Below are 26,416 nucleotides of genomic sequence, written 5' to 3' on the forward strand. Positions count from 1 at the left end.
CTTCCACATGGGACTGCAGCAGTCGTGTAACCTATGTGAATACAGTTGATTGTGACTCTCACAACCTCCCAAGGTAAGCCTCTCAAGTGTCTTTTCTATCTTTTAACCTCTGGATAAGATCCATTTTCACAATTTTATTGTCTTTCCAGCTACCTTACATTTTGGTATTAATTAGTGACATTAGAGCATATGGACATGACAGAATGAGGTCTACATGTTTCAGAAACCCTCGATGAGTGAACAGAGGGAGACACGAATATTGTAATACAATACAAAGGCATACATGGATGCATAGCCAGCTTTACCTATGTGCGATTGGTGCTGTCGCACAGGGCGCCGGCTGGCAGAATGCAGAGGGGGCGCCCAGGGAGCAGCAATTCACTTTCACTTTGCTGCTCCTTCTCTTCACAGGCTCCAGCAGGGCACCCTCCCCTCCTCTGGGCTCTGCATCCTGTGTTCTCCCACTCTGCACAGCACAGCCTCCAGCAGAGGGCGCCCTCCCCTGCTCTGAGCTCTGCATCCAGTGTTCCCCCGCTCTGCACAGCCTCCAGCAGAGGACGCCCTCCCCTCCTCTGGGCTCTGCATCCTTTGTACTCCCGCTCTGCACAGCCTCCAGCAGAGGTCGCCCTCCCCTGCTCTGGGCTCTGCGTCCTGTGTTCTCCTGCTCTACACAGGCTTCAGCAGAGGGGGCCCTCCTCTCCTCTGGGATCAGTGTCCTGTCTGCTCCCTTCTTCACCAGAGAGAGGGGGGAGAGGTGCCTTCACTGCCGGAGATGCAGCTACTAAAGACCCACTGACCTGGAGCCCAGGAAGTATACAGTAGGTGAGTATAATGTGCTGTGTGTCATATCAGTAATGTATTATGTGCTGTCTGTGTGATGTATAACATGTGTGTGTCCTGTATATTGTGCAATAACTACCTACTTGTCTGTCTATACATCCATTCTGTCTGTCTGTCTGTCTATACATCCATTCTGTCTGTCTGTCTATCTATACATCCATTCTGGCTGTCTGTCTGTCTATACATCCATTCTGGCTGTCTGTCTGTCTACCCATTATCTATCTATCTATCTATCTAGCTATCTATCTATATTAGCTATCTATTTTATCTATCTGTCTGTCTTATCTATTTCTCAATTATATATCATATAATCTTTTTTTATGTCCACGTGGGATCTGTGGGGGCTCCTGTTATATATAAGAGGCTATGTGGGGGCCCCTGCTTTATATAGGAGGCAATATGGGGGGCCCTTCTGTATATAAGAGGCTATGTTTAGATCACATCTGTGTGTAGGAGCCTGTGTGGAGACTCCTGCTGTGTATAGGAGGCTGTGTGGGGGCTCCTGCTCTGTCAGAGGATGTGTGGGGGCTCCTGCTGTGTGCAGGAAGCTGTGTATGGGCTCCTGCTGTGTGTAGGAGGCTGTGTAGAGGCTCCTGCTGTGTATAGAAAACTGTGTGGGGGCTCCTTCTGTGTATAGGAAGCTATGTGGGTGCTCCTGCTGTGCATAGGAGGCTGTGTGGGGGTTCCTTCTGTGCATAGAAGGCTGTGTGGGAGCTCCTCCTGTGCATAGGAGGCTGTGTGGGGGCTCCTGCTGTGGATAGGAGGCTGTGTGGGGGCTCCTGCTGTGTGTAGAAGGCAGTGTGGGTGCTCCTGCAGGTATTTGCATATAATTGTACTGTGGCCTCTAGAGTTAACTCCTCCTGAGGACCCCAGACACCCCAGTCTGACCCTGCATCCATCTATCTTTTATATAGTATCTATGTGTGAGGCAGCAGTCTAGGGTAGCACAGCAGGGAGAAGCCACTGCAGACTGACCTCATGGGCTTGTCATCCTGGTGGCATCATCCCTTGCCAGATATTAAATGTGTGTTTTATCGGAAACGAGGCAGCATCAGAGTAAAATAAACATGACTGCAATAATGGAGCCGATGTCTGATTCCTTCAGGTGTGAGCCCAGACTGGTTAATAAAGGAATTACAGTATATATACTGTAGTTCTTTCATACACAGGGCCCCTCCTTCATGGTGTGTATGTGGTGCTGCATCTCAGTCTGTTCAGGTCATTGGAGCTGAGAGGCATCATCACAAATAACTTGAGGACTCTTTATTATTTAGAAAGCAGAGATTTTTTTGTAAATTCCCCTTTAACATCTGCAGTTTGAACTTTTTGGTCCAAAGTACAAGCAGCATCGGCTACCGGCTTCATCGTGCATTGTCTAGTATCATCCTGTACATTTTATCTTCAGGATTTGTATAGTAGATACTGATCCCACCAATGGGGCCACGACCTGCGCCGCTCTAAGTGTATAGGAATCTACTGTATATCATCTCTCCACGAAGAGCGGCAGCGCCTCATTCTCAAGATACATGTGGCCCCATTGGTGAGTTCTGCATGTACCATCCATGATGTAATATCCAGGGATACAGCATAAATGGTTGAAATCGGAAGACCCTTATAAGAACGAGGTCAGGCGTGGTGTATTTGAGGTGCAGATTCTCCAGCACAAATTTGGAGGAGTTTATTGTACATTTGAAGAGATCAATTTTCTGAGGATATAAAAAATGGCCTCCTGTCCTCGTTTTTTCCTGGGAAACTGGGTAAAAAAATCAGTAGAGGGGGCACCAAAGGGCAGTTTTGCACAGGGCACCATTGAGGCTATGGCCGACCCTGCATGGATGGCAATTCCCTTGATTGGCTAATTTGTAAAACGACATTTCTCATATATGGTTGGCCATGGCCACAGCCTTTTTGGCAGTTAAGGACAGAGAAATCCGACTGGGATCAACATATTGCCAAACTGGCTTCTTTACAAGTCAAAGTTAGTTCCCACATGAAAGAAGGCCACAAGTAATGAATAATTCACTAAATGAAATATGTGAAACACAAATATGCAGCAGGTCATAAAGTTACTTTAATCTTTGATATGATATGTCATATCACAGATAGGTCAAGAGATGTTCCTTTCTTATAAAATACAAATAACCACAGAACAGCAGGGTCACGTGTTAGGATTTTTGTGGCTAAATCACATTTTGGGGTTATCATTTTATTGTGCATTTCATGTTAATGACAGAATAGTTCATTTATTTTATGTAATATTATTCCACTTATATTGCATTAATTGCTCTTGTCGAACCTTTCTAATTTGCAGGTTTTGATTAATGTTTCTTTTAATCTGCCTTCCTACGATGTTACATGTCGTTTGTAAGTCTTTGTATAGCTACAATGAACATTAACTTGTACACTGCCACCTTGCCCAGAAAAGGGATTAAAAGCTCAGGAGTTTAGTGCAACTGCTAAACAGTTTGCACTGCTATCAGGGTGGTCGCAAAAACAACACCTGCTGCCTAAGCACTTAGCAGCTGGGTCAACAGGCCCTGTAGGAGTTTATCAACTAAAGGGGCCACTTGTATTAAACTTTTCCTGTAGAACTTCTGAGAGCAAATAAGAAACCTACATCCATAACATTTCACAAATAAAGATCATTTTATTAATGCATCTAAGGTGCTACGGAAAGAATATAAAGGAACGTCTTCATGTCGTGAATAAATATGGAAATAGGTATAGTCTGGAATATTTTTTTCTCCTTTATCCCGGAATAAATTACAATAGAACATTTTAATGCATAATGAAGCTGAAGTTCTTGAATTGTTCATTAAAGTGTTAACAAACAACTTGTTACTCCAATTTTCATACATTCCTGGAACATATACATAATCACTTCATAAAACCTGTACATTGTGAATGGCTGAAAAGTGTTTTCCAGGCTGCTCTTACCAACTATTTAGAAGAAGTTGTATGTTGAAAGCCGTCAAGTAAAATTAAAAGCACAACAGACCCATTACATGTTTTAAAGGAACTTTCCAACCTCCTGGGCATCTATGCATGAGGCAGGTGTTCTACCAAAAGCCATATAATCTTATAAACACGAAGAGAGTTTTTTTAAAAATGTTCCAAAAATCACTGGTGGATGACTGATAGTCAATGGTGAGGATATATTCACATTGTTTATATGTAATTTATTGCTATGCAGTTGTTTTTGCATCATTATATGTCTCCCTAATAAGTTAATTATTTTTAATAGTTTCATTTATTTCTTACCTATTATGGTAAATAATAGAGATGAGCGAACCCAATGTTTGGTTTTGGGGCCGAATACCGACTTTTAATAAAAAAGTTCGGTTCAGAAGCTTTATGTATGCTGACCACTGGCGCGAGCATAGCTGTGCGCGGGTATGCTCGGTCCTCAGCTCAGTGCGAGCCACTTGCAGAGTTTGAACGGCTCCCACTGGGGGTAATAACAGCGTGATCGGATGTAGTGTGCACCCCCCCAAAAAAAGGAAAACCCTGCGCACCCTCCCCCGGAAGTATTCTGCTTATGGCTGGCTATATGTGAGCGGAGACTCGAACTGCCAATCAGTGACTTCCATTGGGGTTCAGGCCAAGTCCGAACCAGTGGAGGTACGGTGCAGCTGCAGCTGCCAAACCGAACTTGCACAGATTCGCTCATCTCTAGTAAAGAATTCAATTTCATATTTCCCTATTATTTGATAGAAATTGTACAAATCCACTGGAAAGTTCTAGTTTCTGAAAAAAAGGTTAAGGCTCTCTCTTGAAATACATTTCTATCCAAGTGGTTGTCACTTTAGGGACCTAAACAGATTAAGGGAAGGTTAAAATTGAATTTAGGGGCTTTTTCTCATTCCTTTTTTATAGAAAATAATGATGAGGGCAGTATTATTTTTCAAAAAAACTCTCTTGTTTGTGACACGCCCCCTGACGAAGGTTGAGAAGACCGAAACACGTGTCGGGAGTTTTGGGAGTCCTACTATACAGCGGTAATTACAATCTATGTGTCTTTGTGTCCACTATGGCTTTATGTTGCGACATGCCGCAATAGCGATAGCGTAGGCAGCCTTGGCCTCAATGAGGGGACATTGATCTGAGATATTTTAATCTGGATACATAGCGTGTGATATATGGGTCTTTTTTGGCTACTAGCAGAATCTACGGTATAGCGATCACTGCCACTTATTGGCTGAGACTGTCTTTTTGTGCGTGCTAGCATGCAGTGGGAAATATACTCCATATACCTTGGTGATCTCAAGGCTTGGTGATTATAACATGCCATAATATACGGGACTGTTTGCTAGCTCAGACATATATTGATTAATAATTAAAACCATGACTGATCAATGATTAGAATCATGGTATAGCGATTCCTGCTGTTCATTTGCTAAAAACTACTCTTAGGTGGATTTTTGGTATGTAGGCAAGCTACAACATATGGGATTATATATTGTACCTAGTACGGTATCACTGTTGGGAAGTTTGTATGATCTGAATATCCAGCATATGTTGCAGAGGTCCCCCTTTTTATAGACTAATGGGTAATTTTGGACTATAGTGACCCCTGATGTTTAAATGGAAAACGTATGGTTATGGAAATGATTAATATATATATACATATATGCTGGATATTTTTGATTCTCATGCCTTCTATCATATCAACATCAAGTGATTTCTAGTAGGTAGGCATGTTACGATATATGGGATTATATATATATTATATCTAGTACGGTATCGTTGTTGGGAAGTTTATATGATCCTAAATATCCAGCATATGATGCAGAGATCTCCCTTTTTGTTATAGGCTTGGGTAATTTTGACCCCTGCTGTTTAGATGAAAAATTATTTCTATGTAAATGATCTATATATATAGATGCATATGCTGGATATTTCTGATTATTATATATGCTATTGGTGGTCATAACCACACAACTCCGCTGTATAAAATGAGTTTTATATGATATATATGATGCATTATTTGTGTCCACTGTAATACTTGTAATAACACTTGCTAAATAAAAAATCACTTTTTGTATAATTTTGATTCTTATCTTATTGGGCTCTTGATCGTTTGTTCTCTTCCCCTTTTACTATATATTATACGATTTATGCCCGGTTTTGATATAGTCCTGGTTTCTAATCGAATATTTATATATTAATATCAGAATCATGAAAATGTAAGAATGTATTTCACACTGCTGGTTTGTGGTTTTAATATAGCTATTAAAAGGGAAATAGAACGATGAAATGGAAAAATGAAGGTAAAATTTTGGCTTTGGGAATGATCTGTCATGTTATAGAATTGTTTCTCAGTCACACGTCCTGTATTTTGTAACTATCGGATTTCATCTTGCCACAGGCTAGGTTTCATAAGAGAACTAAGATGGACTCAAATCATCCACTGAGAATAATAGAAAAAAGTATATCAAGGTAAAACATGCTTTACATGACAAGCAAAACAACACTCATTTCCCAAGTCGTGTATGAAAATCACATTACTGTGACAGATTGCAAATAACTTCCAGTGTCTCCATCAACCCTTTGGGGTCAATGGCTTTAACATTCTTGGAGTCTGCCTCCTACATATCCTCTACGATACTCAATACAAAGCATCCTTTCCACCCACACACTGCTCTGTGAGGTCTGGCTTCTCAGGTATGACATTCTGGGACCACCCTAAGAGTCCAGTCAAGGTCAATTAATGTTTTTTTGCAATCAGATCCCAATAGTTGCTGGGATTTGCTTAAAGTAACTTACTAGGGGGAGTATTAGATGCAGGTAACGGCTTGAATGAGCTTGACAGTTACATTATGTGTTAGGAAAAGGCCAGGTCCATGTCATGGTGGCTTCATTAGTAACCTCTGTGTGGGGTAAATGCCATTTATTTTCAATCATTTCACAGGGTAACAAAACTGTGTGTCTGGCCCTAAATGAATCTGAAGCCGTTTCTTTCTGTTTACGTTCTTTTCTAGAAGAATGCTGCGCTGTCCATCTATTTCTAAACGTTTATTCTGTCTGTAAACACAGCCATTTTGGGATCTGCTTGTCTTTTGGCCATTATAATCAGTTAGAGCTCAGCTACATTTATACACACACAAGGTGTTTAACTGTTCTATGTAAATTACAACATTCCTAGAATTCAAATAAAGGGATTTTTTTTTATCATTTGGATATATACACTATGTGATTTTAGATACGTCAATACATTTTTATAGGAGACAACAGTATAATAAAAAAACATATTTAACAAACTTTTTTAAAAATTTAAATTTTAAGCTGGCTAAATATGTATTAATTCGGTGATATGCAATGAATTTTAGAGGATTAAGGGGGCTTTACACGCAACAACATCGCTACCGAGATGTCGTTGGGGTCACGGCATTCGTGACGCATATCCGGCTTCGTTAGCGATGTTGTTGCGTGTGAAACGTACGAATGACTGCTAATGATCAAAATTACTCACCTAATCGTTGATCGTTGACACGTCGTTCTAATCCCAAATATTGTTGCTGTTGCAAGACACAGGTTGTTCGTCGTTCCTGAGGCAGCACACATCGCTACGTGTGACACCCCAGGAACGAGGAACCTTACCTGCGTCCTCTGGCAATGAGGTGGGCGTCACTTTCTTTCGGCTGCTTCTCCGCCTCTCTGCTTCTATTGGACAGCTGCCGTGTGACGTCGCTGTGATGCCGCATGAACCGCCCCCCTTAGAAAGGAGGCGGTTTGCCGGCCACAGCGATGTCGCTAGGCAGGTAAGTCCGATGGGTCCTAGCGATGTTGTGCGCCACGGGCAGCGATTTGCCTGTGACGCACAAACGACGGGGGAGGGTGCTTTCACCAGCGACATCGCTAGTGATGTCGCTGCGTGTAAAGCAGCCTTAAGGTTTTTCTTTTACATGGGCAGACGAACTGACAAAAATCGAAGATTTAGCAAATTAATCAGCGCCTATTTATTAACATTTACATGTGGCAATTATTGTATTCCACACAAAAGATCATTCAGTGGATTTGAGCAAATTGGTTCAAGGCAAATTAAATGTTCCTGGAATTCCTAAATCCGAATTTGCTTGTGATTTGTTTTGTACAAATTCATCAGTTGTCTGGCCTCTGTTTTGCTTATTTTTTAAAAGATCTGGGAAGGGGTGAAAAACATGTTCCGCTTGCTGCTCAATTTTCCCCCAATTGGTCCCCGGGCAGCTCCTCCTGCCTATTCTACCCTTCTACCCTTCTACACAATGATCAACATCCTTCTCCCGCGTCTTCATTTTGTGCTAGGGCTTCCAGTGGCGAGTGGGCCTCAATGTGTCACAATGACGTAGAATGAATATGCATGAACGAAGAGGATGTCATGGGCATTGCTGAAGTAAGAGGCGGATGGAGCTGCACGGAAGACAAAATGGGGAGCTGTGGTGGGACAAGAAAGGTGGATACTATATATTTGACAAGGAACTTTCGATTTGCATCAAATTCATTTGATTCAAATTGAATTTCCTGTCTAAATTTGAACAAACCGCATAATTTGAATTTAGGCAGATTCGCTCATCTCTATCAGACAATTGTTTATTTTCCCCTTCCTTTCATGCAGATTATATTAATGTCGGCAGCACATCCCGTTTACATGAGATGATGTTAATCCAGCTGACAAACAATGATTTAAATGTTTACATTAAACACTTGCCCAACAAGATAAAAAAACTTTGTTTTAGAGTTTGAATCTATAGCAAGCGAGTCAACTCCAACTAGTGACAAAAAGCAATCAGCGACAGAAAACCCAACACATTTGGAAACATTTGGAACGCTTTGTTGCAGTTACAGGAGGTCGCAGATCGCAACGAGACTCTTCTGAGCTGACAATGACAGCTGCATAGACATACACACTGTCACTCTCGGATCAGGAGTGCCACGGAGGATTGCAGTGAGAATGCACCAGCTAGTTAAGTGAATGAATATTCAGCCTCACAATCCCAAATATTGCTCTGAGTCATGCACAGACACTCGCACTCTATGCCTCATGTATTACTGGTACTGCCAACCCAAGGATCGCATCACAATCCTCAGTGACTCTCCTGAGGTGAGAGTGACAGTGAGTATGTCTATAAATCTGTTACACTCAGCTCAGGAGAATCACCGTGGATTATGATGTGATCCCCAGGCTGGCAGTACCGATAATACAGCAAGCATAGAGTGCGGGTGCCCGTGCAGGACTCAGAGCAGTGGGCAGGATTACAGGGGGAGGCTGAATATTTATTCACTTAATTAGCTGCGCATTCTCATTGCAATCCTCAGCTGCACTCCTAATCTGGGAGTAACTGCGTGTATTTCTATGCAGTGGTCACTGTCATCTCAGGAGAGCCACAGAGGATTGCAATGCGATCCTCATACAGTGATAAGGTACAGCAGACATAGAGTGTGGGTGCCCGTGCAGGATTCAGAGGGATTGGCAAGATTCTGCATGGGGAAGAGGGTGAATATTCAATCACTTAATTAGCTGGGGCTTAGAGCAACACAAGGGTACAATAGAAGTTACGTATCCTGAAATTTCAGGATTCTGTTAGTTTGAGTACACAACTGAGCTTACTTTCAGAGTAGGGCTTATATTTCAAACCTGCTCCAAAAAGGTCGAAAAATGTTACTATAGCTTATTTTCAGAGTAGGGTTTATTTTCTGGTAAACATGGAGACATCTAACATGATTTCCTCTGGTCTGCTCAGTCTCATCTTTAAAAGCCCATCCTTTAGGTCTAATCAAATTATTGCCTCTATGCTGAAGATGGCCCTATTAAAGGAATCATCACAGGATCTGTGACAATTAGTGTAGACCTATCTGGAAGAATTGTCACAGGATCTATGATGTTTTGCATTTGGTGGATTTAGAGAGAGAGAGAGGGAGTCCATGTCATCCATATATGAAATGTCACTGATGAAGGGAGAACATAACAGGGTTCTGGTCAAGTGACCCTTTTTTACAGTGACATTGCTGAGAATCGGGTCTGTTACATTTGATATCTAAAGGCCACGTCTCACTAAGCGACATCGCTGCTGAGTCACAGTTTTTGTGATGCAACAGTGATTTTGCTAGCGATGTTGCTGTGTGTGACATCCAGGAACGACCTGGCCGCTGCTGTGAGGTTGCCAATCGTTGCTGAATGTCCTGGACCATTTTCTTCAAAGGCGATGTCCTGCTGGGCAGGACACATTGCTGTGTTTGACACTGTGTGACAGGGTCCCAATGACAGCAGAGATCGTTATACAGGTCGCTACTGCAACCTGTATTGTCACTGAGTCGTTGGTAAGGTCTGACTGTGTGACATCTCACCATCGACCTCCCAGCGACTTACCAGCGATCCTTATCAGAAAGTATCGTTGTCGGGATCGCTGGTAAGTCGTTGTGTGTGACTGGGCCTTAAGTGTTACTAAAACCCCTTTAAAAATGTTCACTTCCGAACCTGAATGGTGACAAGTAGTGATGAGCGAGTATGCTTGTTACTACTCGGTACTCGCACGAGTATCACTGTACTTGGGCTACTCGGCGGGTACCGAGTAATTTCGCGATACTCGTGCTGTACTCATGGTCTGCATCCCTGCATGTTGGCGCTCTTTTGAGAGCCAGCCCTCATGCAGGAATTGGCTGGCAGACCACTGCAATGCCACAGCCCTGTTAGTTGTGGAATTGCAGTGATTGGCCGGCCTGCACAGCGTGACCGAGCCTTTATACCGGCGGGCGCACTGTGCTCTGCACACAGCCATCTTATATTCCCTGCTTTCCACGCCCACAGGCGCCTATGATTGGTTGCAGTGAGACACGCCCCCACGCTGAGTGACAGGTGTCTCACTGCACCCAATCACAGCAGCCGGTGGGCGTGTCTATACTGTGCAGTAAAATAAATAAATAAATAATTAAAAAAAACGGCGTGCGGTCCCCCCAATTTTAATACCAGCCAGATAAAGCCATACAGCTGAAGGCTGGTATTCTCAGGATGGGGAGCCCCACGTTATGGGGAGCCCCCCACCCTAACAATATCAGTCAGCAGCCGCCCAGAATTGCCGCATACATTAGATGCGACAGTTCTGGGACTGTACCCGGCTCTTCCCGATTTACCCTAGTGCGTTGGCAAATCGGAGTAATAAGGAGTTAATGGCAGCCCATAGCTGCCACTAAATCCTAGATTAATCATGTCAGGCGTCTCCCCGAGATTCCTTCCATGATTAATCTGTAAATTACAGTTAAAAAACACACACCCGAAAAATCCTTTATTAGAAATAAAAAACAATAACAAAGTCCCTCATCACCAATTTATTAACCCCGACAAACCCTCCATGTCCGGCGTAATCCACAGTCCTCCAGCGTCGCGTCCAGCTCTGCTACATTCAGGTGACAGGAGCTGCAGAATACACCGCCGCTTCTGTCAGCTTCACACAGCAACTGAGGTGAGTAGCGCGATCAGCTGCTGTCAGTCAGGTAACTCACGGCCACCGCTGGATCCAGCGGTGCCGCGATTAACCTCAGTGACAGCAGCTGATTGCTATACTCACCTCAGTTGCTGCATGGAGCTGACCGGAGCGGCGGTGAGTAGCGCGATCAGCTGAGCTGTCACTGAGGTTACCCGCGGCCACCGCTGCATCCACCGCTGGATCCAGGTAACCTCAGTAACAGCTCAGCTGATCGCTATACTCACCTCAGTTGCTGCATGGAGCTGACTGGAGCGGCGGTGAGTAGCGCGATCAGCTGAGCTGTCACTGAGGTTACCCGCGGCCACCGCTGCATCCAGGTAACCTCAGTGACAGCTCAGCTGATCGCTATACTCACCTCAGTTGCTGTGTGAAGCTGACCGGAGCGGCGGTGTATTCTGCAGCTCCTGTCACCTTCATGCAGCACAGCTGGACGCGACGCTGGAGGTCCGTGGATTACGCCGGACATGGAGGGTTTGTCGGGGTTAATAAATTGGTGATGAGGGACTTTGTTAGTGTTTTTTATTTCTAATAAAGGATTTTTCGGGTGTGTGTGTTTTTTAACTGTAATTTACAGATTAATCATGGAAGGAATCTCGGGGAGACGCCTGACATGATTAATCTAGGATTTAGTGGCAGCTATGGGCTGCCATTAACTCCTTATTACCACGATTTGCCAACGCACTAGGGTAAATCGGGAAGAGCCGGGTACAGTCCCAGAACTGTCGCATATAATGTATGCGGCAATTCTGGGCGGCTGCTGACTGATATTGTTAGGCTGCGGGGCTCCCCTTAACGTGGAGCTCCCCATCCTGAGAATACCAGCCTTCAGCCATATGGCTTTATCTGGCTGGTACTAAACTTTGGGGGACCGCACGCCGTTTTTTTTAATTATTTAATTATTTATTTCACTGCACAGTATATACACGGCCACCGGCTGCTGTGATTGGGTGCAGTGAGACACCTGTCACTCAGCGTGGGGGCGTGTCTCACTGCAACCAATCATAGGCGCCGAAAAGCAGGAAAGCAGGGAATACGAGCGGCCGGCTTTTTCAAAAGAGGAAAAGCCGCTGGAGTTTAGTGAACAGCTGTGCAGCGCCGCGGCAGTGATCGGGGAACGGTAAGTAAGAGAGAGGGGGGAGAATGACCGACAGACTGTGAGAGGGGGACAGACAAGACAGAGAGAGACCGACAGAGCAAGACCGACCGACGGGAGATAGAATGAAAAAAAAAATGACCGACATCGCTAGTAAAAAGCACAAAACGTGCGTTTTGGACATCGGAGTGCCACACAATGTTTTACATAAAATCTTTCATGTATTAATCTCAAAATGTAACATACACCAGCTCTATCTCACTATTGGGTATGTGCCCTTAACATTTCCGCCATGAAAATTCATTTTGGTGTCATTTTGGAAGGTTTTCTGGTGAGTCCGTAAAAATGGCGTAAAACTCGGACAAAATTGTTCACAGCTGTGACTTTTGAGTGATAAATGCTTCAAGGGGTCTTCCCCATGCTGTTGCCATGTCATTTGAGCACTCTTCTGAGACTTTTGTGACATTTTTAGGGTTTCTACATGCTGCCGGGGGTCATTTCAGAAAAATACTCGGGTCTCCCATAGGATAACATTGGGCTCGGTGCTCGGGCCGAGTACACGAGTATCTTGGGATGCTCGGCCCGAGCCTCGAGCACCCGAGCTTTTTAGTACTCGCTCATCACTAGTGACAAGACATTTTAACCAGCTCCATGCCACCCAAACTGTGTTGACTAAACTGTAAATTGCACCCAATAGGCTGCTATTAAACAATTAATAAAGTGGCAGGAGACCTTATCTCTGAAATTCAGCATTATTGATAGTAAAACGTATATATATATAAAAAGAATTTAAGGGACAAATTAGGTTGAAATAAAAGAATTCTTGGAAGCATTTGATGGGACATACTTTATATGTAATCAAATTGTAACTATATGGGGTAATAAATAAATTCTTGTTGAACATTGCAGACCTCACCCAAACCTAAAATAGCTGATTACATACTGTCCTGTAAGATTAGACTTTTTACACAGCACAACAAATGTTAATAACATGTGAAACATCTGAAGCGGGAATGGGAACTATTACACATACTCGGTGAATGTTAATAGCTTCTTAAAGTAAGATGAGTTTTCTTTCAGTGGATTAGAAGTAACTATTTAATGAATAACATGGCTCCAACATTATCCTAATACATCTATACTAATTTCAAAGGCTCCTGATATCCCCGTCCTATCAATCAGCCATGTAAAGTGAAGTTTGGATTCCCTATTTTTTATCAGTGATGGTCACCAGATAATAGCACAATTATGTAGTATATTGTAATCCTTGTCTTTAATATTTGCTTTATCAAATATTTTTTATGGGCAGCATTCTAAACTATTATTTGAACCTGTAGTAAAATGCTCTTATAGTATCTTACTTCTGTACTTAAGTTAAAAAAACCTTTTACCTTTTAGGGTCAATGATCTTGTAAAGTTTTCCACTGTGTGTCTGAGTCATACTTTTACTGCTTGACAGTATGTAGACTTCACCTGTTAAAAATGCCAATATAACATCAAGGTTACACATATTATTTCATGACACACCAGAGGCATTTGTCAGATTTCTTATTTAGGTGGTTCGTACTCAGTCGCGGCTTAAACAAGCCCTTCCGTGAAGTTTGTTTTTTTTACTATATCTGTGTACATGCACATGAAGTCTAGTGTGTATGTGTTACTATACCCACCTAAAGTCACTTTCCTTGGGATCCAGCGCCGTTCTGCTACTCTTCTTAGTGAAGTCACCACTTTTCACACAATCCGGATCACTCTAGGCTCTGTGTGTAAGCCGGAAGTCTCTTTTACAATGTAAGTCTATGAAACCTCGTTCTGAGGCTCCATAGACTTAAGGTGGTGTCACACATAGTGACGCAGCAGCGATCACGACCAGCGATCTGACCTTATCAGAATCGCTGCTGTGTCGTTACATGGTCGCTGGTGAGCTGTCAAACAGGCAGATCTCACCAGCGACCAGTGACCAGCCCCCAGCCAACAGCGACGCGTAGAAGCGTAAGTAAGGTAAATATCAGGCTACCAAGGAAAGCACTTCTCTTGGTTACCCGATATTTACCTTAGTTACTAGCGTCCGCCGCTCTCATGCTGCCAGTGCCGGCTCCCTGTTTCCTGCACACGTAGCTAGAGTACACATCGGGTAATTAACCCGATGTGTACTCTGGCTAGGAGTGCAGGGAGCAGGGAGCCGGCACTGGCAGCGTGAGAGCACACCACTTAGCGCTGGCTCCCTGTACTCCTAGCCAGAGTACACATCGGGTTAATTACCCGATGTGTACTCCAGCTACGTATGCAGGGAGCCGGCACTGGCAGCGTGAGAGCGGCGGAGGCTAGTAACTAAGGTAAATATCGGGTAACCAAGGAAAGGGCTTCTTAGTTACCTGATGTTTACCGTGGTTACAGCTTACCGCAGGCTGCCAGAAGCTGGCTCCCTGCTCCTTGCTTGCTTCAGTTCGTTGCTCTCTCGCTGTCACACACAGCGATGTGTGCTTCACAGCAGGAGAGTAACGAGCAAAAAATTAAGCAGGACATTCAGCAACGACCGGCGACTTCACAGCAGGGGCCAGGTCGTTGCTGGATGTAACACACAGCGACAGCGACGGGACGTCGCTGCTACGTCACAGAAAATGGTGACTTATCAGTGACGTCGTTGTCATCGTCGCTATGTGTGACACCACCTTTACACTGAAAAAAGCCACTTCTGGGTCACACACTGCAGAGTGTGACAGAGAGTCTGAAGAGCACTGATGTCACTGAGATGAGGAGCAGAACGGTGGTGGGCCTTGGAGAAAGTGTAGACAAACAGAATTAGACACGCACCATTTATAATAATAATGCCAATAAAAAGAGTATCCGTGCAGTGTACCAAAAATCATGAGAACTAGGAAAAAAAGAGAAGTACACATACAAGCACCGGACCTCTAATGAATGAGATGTGCTACTCCTGTATATCCAAAGTGATGCATCTTTTATTAAACATAGTGAAAATATAAAACCATTAAAAAACACACAATTCCCCTTACAATAAATAGGGGATCCTCTCCCAGAATCCCTATACAATATCACAAGGGAGATGACTAGATGTAAGAATCATACAGGGTAATCAGTACAAAATTGCAGAAACAGTGTATGAGAAACACAGCATATAACCAGAGATATTTACCATAATGGTGGTTAAGTCAAATGACCAAAGATTTAACCCAAAGAGCATAAGAAGTCAGAAGGAGTGAGGAGGTTAAAAACCTTATCTTGGATAAAGTGGCGGCAGGTGAGTATGTTATTACATACACGCTACAGTACTTGCATATATACTCAGATTTAATGAAAAATAACTTAATTGGAGAGCTTCTTTAATTATTGCTTTACTATTTCCTAATATTGCTAAAGCATTTAAATAATTTCAGGGTACATGCCGATGATCCGGACACACTAGACACTTGCAGAGGTGCGAGTGTTCTCCGCAGAAGAATGCAGTATCCATACTCACGATCAGGGTTCTGGGTGCATCGGATTTTTGCTGTGTTCTCCTGCCAAGAACACTCGTGTCTCCACAAGCATAAATTGAGATGCTGAGTCAGTTTTTTCTGAGGAAAAAAGAAGCACAATGGGAATGGGATTTCTCTAAATCCCATCCACTGTGTTTGTACTGTACAACACAGCGTTTTGGACGCAGGAAAAACACGCTACGTCCAAATCACTGCTATTCCTGATTGTGGGCACGTACCCTTAGTTTGCCCATGATACTGGAATATTTGCTCATAATGATTGTTACACACGCTATTGTTCTTAGTACAAAATTATACACAATAAAATCAATACGAAATCAAGACACTAGTGATGGATTTGTCATAGCTGTAGCCTGTCTGTAGACTTCATAATTTAAACATGGCAAAATTTAGGTAAATGTTATCCCCAAGAACCTCACAAATAACATATTTACATATTCTATGTATTGTACCTAGTTCATCTTCTCCGAAACCCAGAATGTGTCCTGTGAAGGGCCCTCTGCATGAAGCTCCGCTGCCGATACAGAATGGTTTCTCCTGCCATTGTTTAGTGATGGAATTCTGGTGGAGCGTTGCAAAGTTTCTGAAAGTATACAAGAATCACTTGCTCATGCTTTCAAAGAATCCAAAATCTTGTAATTTATTTAACATTTTAACAAAACAAAGTTACATTTTTCCTCATCTAATTAAATGGTGACAACTAATCTGGCTATGTGTTTAGTTTTAGAAAACTAAATTAATGAATGGTAATATATTTCTAAGTAAGACACCTAATTGCTAGAATTTTGGCTACTACCCTAAATTACGAAAGACTAAAATGTGGCAATTGTTCCAATATAGTCTTTGTAACACTATCATGCTGTTTATTATGTGACTTGACTTTGAGAACTGGATGAGCCACATAAGGTATCTCAATTTTAATGAAGCACAGTGGCTCAGTGGTTCGCACCGTACAGTGGGCAGCATTATCGCTCAATGGTTCGCACTGCACAGTGGGCAGCATGGTGGCTCAGTGTTTTGCACTGTACAGCAGGCAGCATTATAGCTCAGTGGTTTGCACTGTACAGTGGGCAGCATTATAGCTCAGTGGTTTGCACTGTACAGTGGGCAGCATTATAGCTCACTGGTTCGCACTGTACAGCGGGCAGCATTATCGCTCACTGGTTCGCACTGTAGAGTGGGCAGCATGGTGGCTCAGTGTTTTGCACTGTACAGCAGGCAGCATTATAGCTCAGTGGTTTGCACTGTACAGTGGGCAGCATTATAGCTCACTGGTTCGCACTGTACAGCGGGCAGCATTATCGCTCACTGGTTCGCACTGGACAGTGGGCAGCATGGTGGCTCATTGTTTTGCACTGTACAGCAGGCAGCATTATAGCTCAGTGGTTTGCACTGTACAGTGGGCAGTAGGGTTATCAGTGGTTTACACTGTTACATTACAGCTCTGGGGTCCTAGGTTCATATCCCACCAGTGACAACATCTGCAAAGAGTTTATATGCTCTTCCCCTGTCTGTGTGGGCTTTCTCCCGACTCCAAAGACATACAGATTGGGGACAGTGATGCTGATGCGCTGTGGAATTAATGCCGCTATATAAGCAAGTAAAACAAATATCTAATTATAACAATATATGGCAAATATTTGACAAAAGCCCTAATTACTCTTAGGGTATGAATGAGCATCAATAAACATGCCAACCACACTGACCTATACTATGCAAAGTAAATGTTTAGATGATAAACCAAACAATGGTAACAAATGATTTGTTGATGACGGCTTGTGTTACGTCTGCGGGTGGTCAAATTTGAGGGAACATTGTTATAACAATACCAAACACTGGAGAAGAAAAACAAATTGCAAACAATCTACCTATGTACATGAAAATATGTATACAGATTTAAGTGTAAAACTTTGCTTTTGAGACAAGTCAGAAGTTTGATCGTTGGGCTCCCCTAGTAATCGATGATGGAGTCCAACAACACAGTATTCAGAGTCTATAGACTTTAAATTAAGCCTGTGTCTTAGAGATGTTAACTCAATAGTTACATACATGCTCCTTGTTCACAAACTAAAACTCAAAAATCACCTTTATGTAATTATCGTAAAAAGTAGTAGAATTCAATGGAAACATACCCATAACGGTCTCCGAATACATAGCTTCCGTATAGCCGTTCCGACTGACAGCCTCTGTATATAAAGCCACCAACTGTTTGTCCATTGCTTAGTGGCTTAAATTCTAAGAGCGGAGACTCATTTTCTGAAAACGAAAAGGAACTGTTGTAGCATTAGGACAAAACAGTACAAAGATGTCTAGAATGAACATGAATTATGCCTTTATAAAAAGGAAAAGAAAAAAGTAAGATTTTATAGTCCAACTTATCTCTGTTGTGTTCCTGAAGTGTCCCTAATTTGAAACTTATCAATGCATCTGTATTTGTGTATAAACATACTTATATATTAGAATATCATGCCGATTTACATTTTATTATGGCTCGAAGAGGACCTGTCACGAGGTCAAGTGTCCAGTTTTTTCTTTTCTTTTACTCTAGCTTTTCTCCTGGGTATTCCAACTTTTGGTTTTTATATATCTGCAATATGCTTTGAAAAATATAGAAATATATATTTGTTTTAATTTTTATGATCTTTATTATTTTTATGGGGCGGCACGGTGGCTCAGTGGTTAGCACTGCAGTCTTGCAGCGCTGGGGTCCTGGGTTCAAATCCCACCAAGGACACCATCTGCAAAGAGTTTGTATGTTCTCCCCGTATTTGCGTGGGTTTCCTCCAGGTACTCCGGTTTCCTCCCACACTCCAAAAACATACAGATAAGTAACCTAGATTGTGAGTCCCAATGGGGACAGGGCTGCCAATGTATGTAAAGCGCTGTGGAATTATATGAATAAATATTATATATAAATATTATTAGGGGTTGAGGCTTGTACTAATAAAATTGGAGCAAAAACTGTTGACTTTTTAACCTACTTAAGGTACGATCCCACTATCAGGATGACATTGCATTCTGGATGCACTGTCATCCCTCCTGCGGAGACGCGAGTGTTCTACGTGGGAGAACCCAGTGTCCAAGCACACATTCAGGGTTCTGGGTGCTGCGGATTTTCTCTGTGTTCTCCCCATTGAGAACACTCGCGCCTCCGTAGCATAAATTGACTCAGAAAGCCACACTGCAGGTCCGTTTACACTCCAGAAAAAAGAAGTACAGTGGGCATGGGATTTCTATAAATCTCATCCATTGTGCTTCTACTGTACAACGTAGTATTTTGGACTCAAGGAAAACAAGCTGCGTCGAAAGCGCTGCGGACACTGATTGTGTGGATGTACCCTTTAAAGAATATTGCATTGTCTAGATACAATTGTATCCACTTCTAAGCTGACAGCAGGACTAGGTGTGAATGGGGTTGTTGCCGTCACTGACAAAAATAACAAATATCTTGAAAAACTTGATAAATTGAAGCATAAATAAATATGCAAAAACATTTTTTAGAACTTATTTTACCCAACTTCGTTCACATTACTTAACAATGATTTTTATATTTTCAAACATCTAAAATCTGGTGAATGTCTTATGTTGCTGAGGCTCCTTACACTGCTCTTATGTAGTGATGGGCGAACCCGAACTGTAAAGTTCGGGGTTCATACCAAACACATAGTGTTCGCGCACACGGTCTTCAATCTGAGGAACGCCACGAGGAGCTGGAGGAATGCCGGTCAACTCGAACTTGCCCAGAAGGTTGTTGTCCTTGGTCATGGCCCTTTCACCTTCATAGACCTGGATGAGGACACCAGGCTGGTTGTCGGAGTAGGTGGTGAAGGTCTGAGTCTGCTTGGTGGGAATGGTGGTGTTACGCTTGATCAGGACAGTCATGACGCCGCCAGCAGTCTCAATACCCAGAGACAGAGGGGTGACATCGAGCAGAAGGAGGTCCTGCACGTTCTCTGATTTATCTCCAGACAAGATGGCCGCCTGCACAGCTGCACCATAGGCCACGGCCTCGTCTGGGTTGATGCTCTTGTTCAGCTCCTTCCCGTTAAAGAAGTCCTGCAGCAGCTTCTGGATCTTGGGGATACGTGTGGAGCCGCCGACCAGCACAATGTCGTGGATCTGGGACTTGTCGAGTTTGGCATCGCGGAGAGCCTTCTCTACTGGGTCCAGGGTTCCTCTGAAGAGATCGGCGTTCAGCTCTTCGAAGCGAGCTCTGGTGATTGAGGTGTAGAAGTCGATGCCCTCGTACAGGGAGTCGATCTCGATGCTTGCCTGTGTGCTAGAGGACAGGGTGCGCTTTGCACGCTCGCAGGCAGTGCGGAGACGGCGAACAGCTCTTTTGTTGTCAATGATGTCCTTCTTGTGCTTCCTCTTGAATTCGGCCACAAAGTGATTGACCATTCTGTTATCGAAATCTTCGCCGCCCAAATGAGTGTCGCCAGCGGTTGACTTCACTTCAAAGATACCGTCTTCAATGGTCAGGATGGACACATCGAAAGTGCCACCACCCAGATCAAAGATCAGCACGTTCCTTTCTGCACCAACCTTTTTGTCCAATCCATAGGCGATGGCGGCAGCGGTCGGCTCGTTAATGATACGCAGGACATTGAGGCCAGAAATTGTGCCGGCATCCTTTGTCGCCTGACGCTGGGAATCATTGAAGTAGGCGGGGACGGTGATCACAGCATTGGTCACAGTCTTGCCGAGGTAAGCTTCTGCAATCTCCTTCATCTTTGTCAACACCATGGAGGAGATTTCTTCTGGGTAGAAGGACTTGCACTCTCCTTTGTACTCCACTTGGACCTTGGGTCTGCCGCTGTCACTTATTACATTGAACGGCCAGTGCTTCATGTCAGACTGCACAACGGAGTCTTCAAACCTGCGGCCGATCAGTCGCTTGGCATCAAAAACTGTGTTGGTGGGGTTCATGGCGACTTGATTCTTGGCAGCATCACCGATCAGCCTCTCTGTGTCGGTGAAGGCCACGTAGCTGGGAGTGGTCCTATTGCCCTGGTCATTGGCAATGATTTCCACCTTGCCATGCTGGAAGACGCCCACGCAGGAGTAGGTGGTGCCAAGATCGATGCCGACTGCTGGTCCCTTAGACATGGTTTCTGCACTGCGGTTATCCTTTGCCGGTTTCTGCTGAGCTGCTCGCCGTCTCCGAGCCGCGTGCTGGTGAAATGAGCGCGCACACGGTCTTGAACATAAGTTTTCCTGGGAAGCTGGTGTTACAGTTCGGGTCCAGAGACTGTAAAAAAAAGCACATTAGTAAAAAACATTATGATTATACTTACCGGTCCTGAAGACCCACTCAGCCGGTATTTCCCGTCTGCTTCTGCTTCCGGGTCTAATCATTAACTTCCAGTGGTATTCCAGCCCCATAAACTCACTGTGGGAGTCTCGCATCGGTGTCACCCAGCACCGTGCACACTCTCCTGACAGGAGCGCCTCAGCTGCATGGAAATACATGCAGCCAACCCGCTCCTGTAAGGAGAGTGGGTGCCGTGTCAGGTGATACAGATGCGAGACTCGCACAGTGACAGTTAATGTTCAATCGAATCCATGGCTCATGGACTCGGAAGAACCCTGATGTCACCGCGAAAACGGCCAAAAACAGCCGAAGAGTGCCGAGTGATGAGCAGTACAGTGAATATCCCCGGAGGTTAATGATCGGACCCGGAAGCAGAAGCGGCTGGGAGTCAGCGGCTGAGCGGGTCTGCAGGACGCGTTGCGGGAGCAGTAAGTATAATGACAATGTTTATTATTAACTATATTCTTTATTTTACAGACCTTCTGCCCCATCCCATAACTGTAAAGTCCAAGTTCGGGGTTCGGACACAAGTTCACGTTATCTCAGAACCCGAACTCGAACTTTACAAAAAGCTCAGGCGACTCTCCCGAACACGAACATCGGGGGGTTCGCCCCCTCACTATTCTTATGTTCTGTCCCTTCTGCAGATTGCAGTGTGAATGATAACAGAATATCAAAAACAACTTTAGGTTTAGAAGTTTCCATGCTACTAAGCTTACATGGTAACATCCAAAGTGTGCACACCGTGCATGATCTGCAGAGTAGTGTACATAAGTGGTGATTTTCTCCCCCTTAATGGAAAAGCATGACTCATCAGGATTAACTAGTTTACCAAATTATTTTTCAGTCCTTGTAGAATTCTGGTGGAAAGAAGTTGATAAGTGATGACAAAGTTTGCTGTGTAATGTCTTGGTTAAACATCTGCTGATATTCTAGTTGGATCCCTGTTAGCATGACGTGGGTGACTGTAATATTAAATTCATTCAATGGCACCAAAATGTAGGTTTATGCAGTTATTAACCCATCTGGTTATTTACCATAATGGACAACAGTGGACTTTCCTATATTGAATGGTGCTTGAAAGTTCAATAACCCTTCAGAATTTTTCATATTTCTGAGTAAATTTGACCTAAAACAACAGTAGAATTTTAAAAACTAAATAGATAAAAGATTTTTTTTATTGAGGAAAATGATCCACTATCTTATATCTGTGAGTTCCACTTCTGTTTCCTCCACAAAATTTCAAGTGTATTAAGGCCATTCAATTTTTTCCCAATTGACTTAAGCCCCGTTCGCATGTCTGTTATAAAAACACTCGTTTTTCACGGTCCGTGTTGAAGGTGCGTATGGCCATGCGTGTGCCGTGATTTTGTCACACAGAGCTCAGGAACTTTATACTCACCTGTTCCCGGCGCTGCTGCTTCCGGGTCCGCAGTGCAGTAAATATTCATCAGCATAATGAGCGGGCCTGGAAGCAAGTGACAACAGCGCCGAAGACAGCAGCGCTGGGGACAGGTGAGTATAGAAAATAATTTTATATCAAAGACAGGTGTTTTCTCTGGTACATGCATACTGATGTCACATGGATCACGTCAGTGTGTGGTCTGTGTGACATCAGTGCTGCCGGAGAAAAACAGACTTGTCTTTGTGCGGAGCACATGGACACTGATGTGTGTGCAGACCCATTGATGTTAATGGGTTTGCGTATGTCCATGTCTCCTCTACATATGAAAATGAACATCATACTAAATCACGGATGTGTGAAGGAGGCCTTATGCTGACCTTTGGACTTCTGTATTACGCTATATTATCTGCCATTTATATATTCTAAATAACTTTTTTTTTTTTTTTACAGAGCTGGAAAATCACAATGTAGCCTACCATAATCCTTTCCTTTAATGATCTGTAATATTCGTGAATTTGACCTGTTTCTAGCATTAGAATCTGAGCAAAGAATAGTTGAATTCATACTGGTTTCTTTGGAATGACGATCGACCGCACACCTAAAGTTAGAAAAAAGAAGTGAGTCAAATATTCTATATTCTACTCTTTAAAGTAATTTTTCACATGGAAAAGTACTGTCCAAACTTTCAGAAACTGTCATAAAGCTGTATCATATGAACATGTTTATAAATAGTTTTAGCCCCCCTCAAAAATCCATAGAACCTGTAATATGTTGATTCCTTCTTGTGTTCGGCGTCCACTGGATGATACCACTCAGTGATTGATATCTATCTATGTATGAACAGTCTCAGACAGTCTTTAAAGAAGTTGTCCACTACTTTTACATTGATGGCCTATTCTTAGGGCGGCTTTGCACGTTGCGACATTGCACGTGCGATGTCGATGGGGTCAAATCGAAAGTGACGCACATCCGGCGTCGCAGTCGATATCGCAACGTGCAAATCCTTTTTGATACGATGAACGAGCGCAAAAGCGTCGTTATCGTATCATCGCTGCAGCCTCCGACATTTCCATAATGCCGGTGCAGCGACAGGTGCGATGTTGTTCCTCGTTCCTGCGGCAGCACACATCGCTGTGTGTAAAGCCGCAGGAGCGAGGAACTTCACCTTACCTGCCGCCGGCTGCAATGAGAAGGACGGAGGTGGCCGGGATGTTTACATCCTGCTAATCTCCGCCCCTCCACTTCAATTGGCCGCCTGCCGTGTGACGTCGCTGTGACGCCGCACGACCCGCCCCCTTAGGAAGGAGGCGGGTCGCCGGCCAGAGGGACGTCGCACGGCAGGTATGTGCGTGTGAAACTGCCGTAGCGATAATAATCGCTACGACAGCTTTCACTAGTTATTGCACGTGCAACGGGGGCGGGACTATTGCTGCAGCATCGGTAACACATTGTTACCGATGTCGCAGCGTGCAAAGCCCGCCTAAGGATAGGTCAGCAATATCTGATTGGCTGGGGTCCGACACCCGGCATCCCCTCTGATCAGCTGTTCTTGGCGCCGGTGGCGGCAGAAGGCAGAGGGAAAGGCTCAGTTTTGGAGCTGCCTGGTCTTCTGCTCGCAGCTGCAGCCAGGTACTGCACACCTATTGATTTAAATGGGAGACGGAAGTGCAGTACCCGGCTGAGGCCACTATCAATTGATGGGGCAGCTCCGGAACTGAGCATTTCCTGCCGCCTGCACCGAGAACAGTGAGAACCCTGACCAATCAGGCATTGATGACCTATCCTAAAAATAGGCCATCAATGTAAAAGTAGTGGATAGCCCCTTTAAGTCACGGATTAGGACCACAACCTGGACTCATAATCCTATGAACAGCATAATTTTAAATCAATAAATTACAGCTTTCTCCTCTGCATAACAAAAGATGTTACCTAAAGAATGTGATCATTCTTTATTGGCCACGGGAATAGTTACAAAATGAAACAGTTTTCCTAAACATATTTCATAATGTATCTGATAATTCTGTGCAGATGGTGAAAGACAAATATAGTGGTGAAAGATCTCATAGTAAAAGTCAATATTTCTCCATTTCTAATTCTAGATAATAACTCCCCCACCCCAATGCTGTAATGTCTGATGAGTGAAGCCCTGCAGAGATTCACAATAACTATGCTGGAATCAATCTATTTCAGAATTCTGTTTCTACACGTCTCATAGCTGCTACAGGAGTAATTTGATTTAATAGTTTAAAGGGGCTTTCCAGGACATTTATATTGATGGTCTAACCCTGGGATAGGTCAAAAATATCTGCTTGGTGGAAGTACGACATCTGGCACCCCTGCCGATCAGCTGTTCTCAGATCTGTTGGCAGCTTGTAGTATTCAGTTGCATAGCAGAACTACATAGCTCCATCACCTTCATAATGGCCGTGGCTGGGCACTACACATCTGTCCCCTATTGATTCGAATATGGGGGCAGATGAGCAGTACCCGATTGTGGCTACCATACATCTGAAAGAGCTGTGCTGTGTAACTTCGCATATGAGCACATCTAGCTGCCTCCAGCATCTGAAACAGTCATGCGGGGTACTGTGTATCACACCCCCACTGATCAGATATTGGTGGATAAGATAAGCCATCAATATAAAAGAACCGGACAACCCCTTTAGCAGGGAACCTGTCAGAACAGTTTGACTCTGGAAATTAGTGGTATGACTGTGTATTTCGTTGTATGATAAAAATTATACCTGTTTTGTAGTAAACCCAAGCGCTATTGCTGTAAAAAGAAGGTTTGAGGCCACATGCAAGTTTACCTGGATGTTTTCTGAGAGCATGGCAAGCACGCAAACTTCCATTTCTCAGCAATGACATAGCCGATTACAAGGCAGGTACCATTTTTATTGTTCTGTGGAACATACAGCCATAACAAAAATTTTCAGAAATAAAATCCTCCTGACAAGTTTTCTTCAAATGCAAAGTAAAATAGTTGTGAGCTTATGTGTTACTCATTAAAGTTGAATGGCTCCCTCTATTCCTTCAGTTCATAAATAGTTGTCTCACAATAGACATTTATCATTTATCCAGAGACTACACCACTGAGATACCAATCATCATTTAGATGTTGGGCCCCGAGCCATGGGTTCTCTGCGGCCATGCAGAGAGAAGGAGAATAAATGGAGCATCTCTCAAGCATGTTTGATTCCAGGTCGATGGACCTGATGGAGACAGCCAAGTACAGAATTCTGCTTTTATATTCATCCCTATAGACACAGAAAAGAGCGTGCTCCACCATTGCTCTATTCAAACTCTTACTGGGTCCCCTGCCATATAGATCGCTTCAAGGTGTTCTCGTACTGGGCTTTTAGTGATCCTTTATATAGGAAATAAATGTTCATTATTCTTCTAACTCTTAAAGGGGTTGGCCACTACTTGGACAACCTCTTCTCATTCTCCATGTTTGCCCTGTTAAAATAAAAAAGCTTATACTCATCTACTGTGTCAGTGTTGTTCCAGCGGTGTCGGGGCTCATGTACCCAAGGCTCATGATGTGAGGTTGTGACGTTATGAAAGCCTGCGTCCAATCACTGCTGGCTTCTCTCTCTCTACCTTCGGACATGAATAATCAACCGAACATGAGAGCTCCAGCTGGCTCCTCAATTCCTGTTGATTGCTCATTTGTCCAAAGGAGGGGAAAGAGGAGCCAGCTGTGATTGGGCTTGGGGCTCTCAAGATGTCATAACCTCACATCATAAGCCCCAGGAATACGAGCCCTGACACCGCTGGAACAACGCAGGCACATAAAGTGGGTAT

At 43.7% G+C, this 26,416-nt stretch overlaps 1 protein-coding gene and 1 pseudogene across 1 annotated transcript in view; both read right to left on the reverse strand.

The window, feature by feature from the left end:
• The window catches only part of HHIP (hedgehog interacting protein), a 176,247-nt gene that overhangs the window by 29,005 nt on the left and 120,826 nt on the right, over positions 1–26,416 (reverse strand). The window contains exons 8-11 of the mRNA XM_075335779.1: positions 23,086–23,207; positions 18,023–18,146; positions 16,343–16,473; positions 13,785–13,866 (exon numbers count right to left, since the gene is read on the reverse strand). Of these exons, the coding sequence (XP_075191894.1) occupies positions 13,785–13,866; positions 16,343–16,473; positions 18,023–18,146; positions 23,086–23,207 (459 nt within the window). The remainder of the gene's footprint in view (positions 1–13,784; positions 13,867–16,342; positions 16,474–18,022; positions 18,147–23,085; positions 23,208–26,416) is intronic.
• On the reverse strand, positions 19,500–21,064 carry LOC142303201 (heat shock cognate 71 kDa protein pseudogene; annotated as a pseudogene).

This window comes from Anomaloglossus baeobatrachus, chromosome 1, assembly GCF_048569485.1.
Source record: "Anomaloglossus baeobatrachus isolate aAnoBae1 chromosome 1, aAnoBae1.hap1, whole genome shotgun sequence".
NCBI classification, from domain to species: Eukaryota; Metazoa; Chordata; class Amphibia; order Anura; family Aromobatidae; genus Anomaloglossus; species Anomaloglossus baeobatrachus.